Genomic DNA, 1,435 nt, shown 5'->3' with positions numbered 1-1,435 from the left:
ATCTATAAAGACAATAAAAAAACATTTCATTGTAAAACAAGGGAGCAACAAGAATTAATCAATTTCCTTCCAATGTTTAAGTGTTTAAAATAAAAAAATTGAAACCAATGTTATTTATTTAGGCGATTTGATAAACTAGCATCTTTTTTTTGTGTTGATGTGTTGTTATTCTCAACTTCTTGGTGGTCGGGTTCGACATGTCTTCCTATTATGACCTCTTTGTCAACACTTGCTGCACTTGTTCTTCTTTTTAGTTTCCCAAGAAGCTATAATTATTCTCTTCTTTGGTCTTCCAGTCTTCACTCTTTCAAATGGAGGCAACACTATGATGTCTTTGAAAAAGTCTGGTAATTCCCAATGTTGTTGTTTCCCTACTGGATACACAGTTGCATTGTATGTTTCTAACCATACTTTTGTTGTGTAGTAATGTGAACAATAATCGTAGGGGTCTATGTTCATCTCCTTCATCACAGCAAGAGCATGACCACATGGCATTTCATCATTCTGAAATCTTTTGCAAGTGCAAATTTGTTCTTTGAGATTTACAATCCATGACTTTTCTTCTTTAAATACCTCAAACGGATATTCATTTGCTGGCTTTACCTGTATTATATGTTGTATAGGTATGGTGGCAACATTAAAGCAACAATAATGATTGGCAGAAATAATTGAAAAAAAAAACTAAAAAATTGATCAATCTTACAGTTAATCTAAAAGAGTATACGAAGTTGTTGGTGAGTGCTTGTTCTGCAACTGGTGTCAATCTTTTCATTGTTTTTTGAGCTAGTTTCTTATTAGTGTATGTCTAATCTTGGAGTAATCCATGCAAACACTCCAAAAGTGTTGTGATAGGTACTTCTCTAGCTACCATTGTGGCTGCGTTAAGTGACTCAGCAATATTGTAAGTCATTACCGAGTACCTTTTGTTTTTGGAGTAGAATCTTGACCATTTATGATATCGAATTTTCTACAAATAAGGCCATATTCGCTTATCCAAGTTGTCAAGCTCCTTCATATGATATTCGAATTTCTTTTCTGTATACGTGGTTGCTGAAGCAAAGAAAGGTACACTATATTCCTTGGCATGTTTCTTGTAGGTTGTTTTTAGGTTGCTTAACAGGTGGAACATGCAGCAGCCATGTGCTATTTCTGGAAAAACTTTGTTTGTTGCTTTGATTACGCTTTCATGTCGATCTGATATTATACATTGGCCTTTTCTAACTCCATATGCTTCTCTTAATTTTGTGAAAAACCACTCCCATGACTTGTTGTTCTCAGAATCTGCTATACAAAAAGCAAGTGGGAATATTTTATCTCCTGCATCTTGTGCACTAGCACAGAGCACCGTTCCTCCATATGTAGACTTCAAGAAAGTGCCATCAACAACTATTATAGGTTTGAATTTTGCCCGGCCTCTCAAAGATGCATTCAAGGT

At 35.1% G+C, this 1,435-nt stretch overlaps 1 protein-coding gene across 1 annotated transcript; it reads right to left on the bottom strand.

The window, feature by feature from the left end:
• Positions 1-222: 222 nt before the first annotated feature.
• LOC133824070 (uncharacterized) lies at positions 223-772 on the bottom strand. Its single transcript, XM_062256931.1, has 2 exons — positions 704-772; positions 223-603 (listed from the first exon to the last, which is right to left on the bottom strand). The coding sequence occupies exons 1-2, from the start codon at positions 770-772 to the stop codon at positions 223-225; spliced, it is 450 nt and encodes a 149-aa protein (XP_062112915.1).
• Between the last annotated feature and the right edge of the window lie 663 nt (positions 773-1,435).

This window comes from Humulus lupulus, chromosome 3, assembly GCF_963169125.1.
Source record: "Humulus lupulus chromosome 3, drHumLupu1.1, whole genome shotgun sequence".
NCBI classification, from domain to species: domain Eukaryota; kingdom Viridiplantae; phylum Streptophyta; class Magnoliopsida; order Rosales; family Cannabaceae; genus Humulus; species Humulus lupulus.
This window is presented reverse-complemented; position numbering and strand designations above follow the sequence as displayed.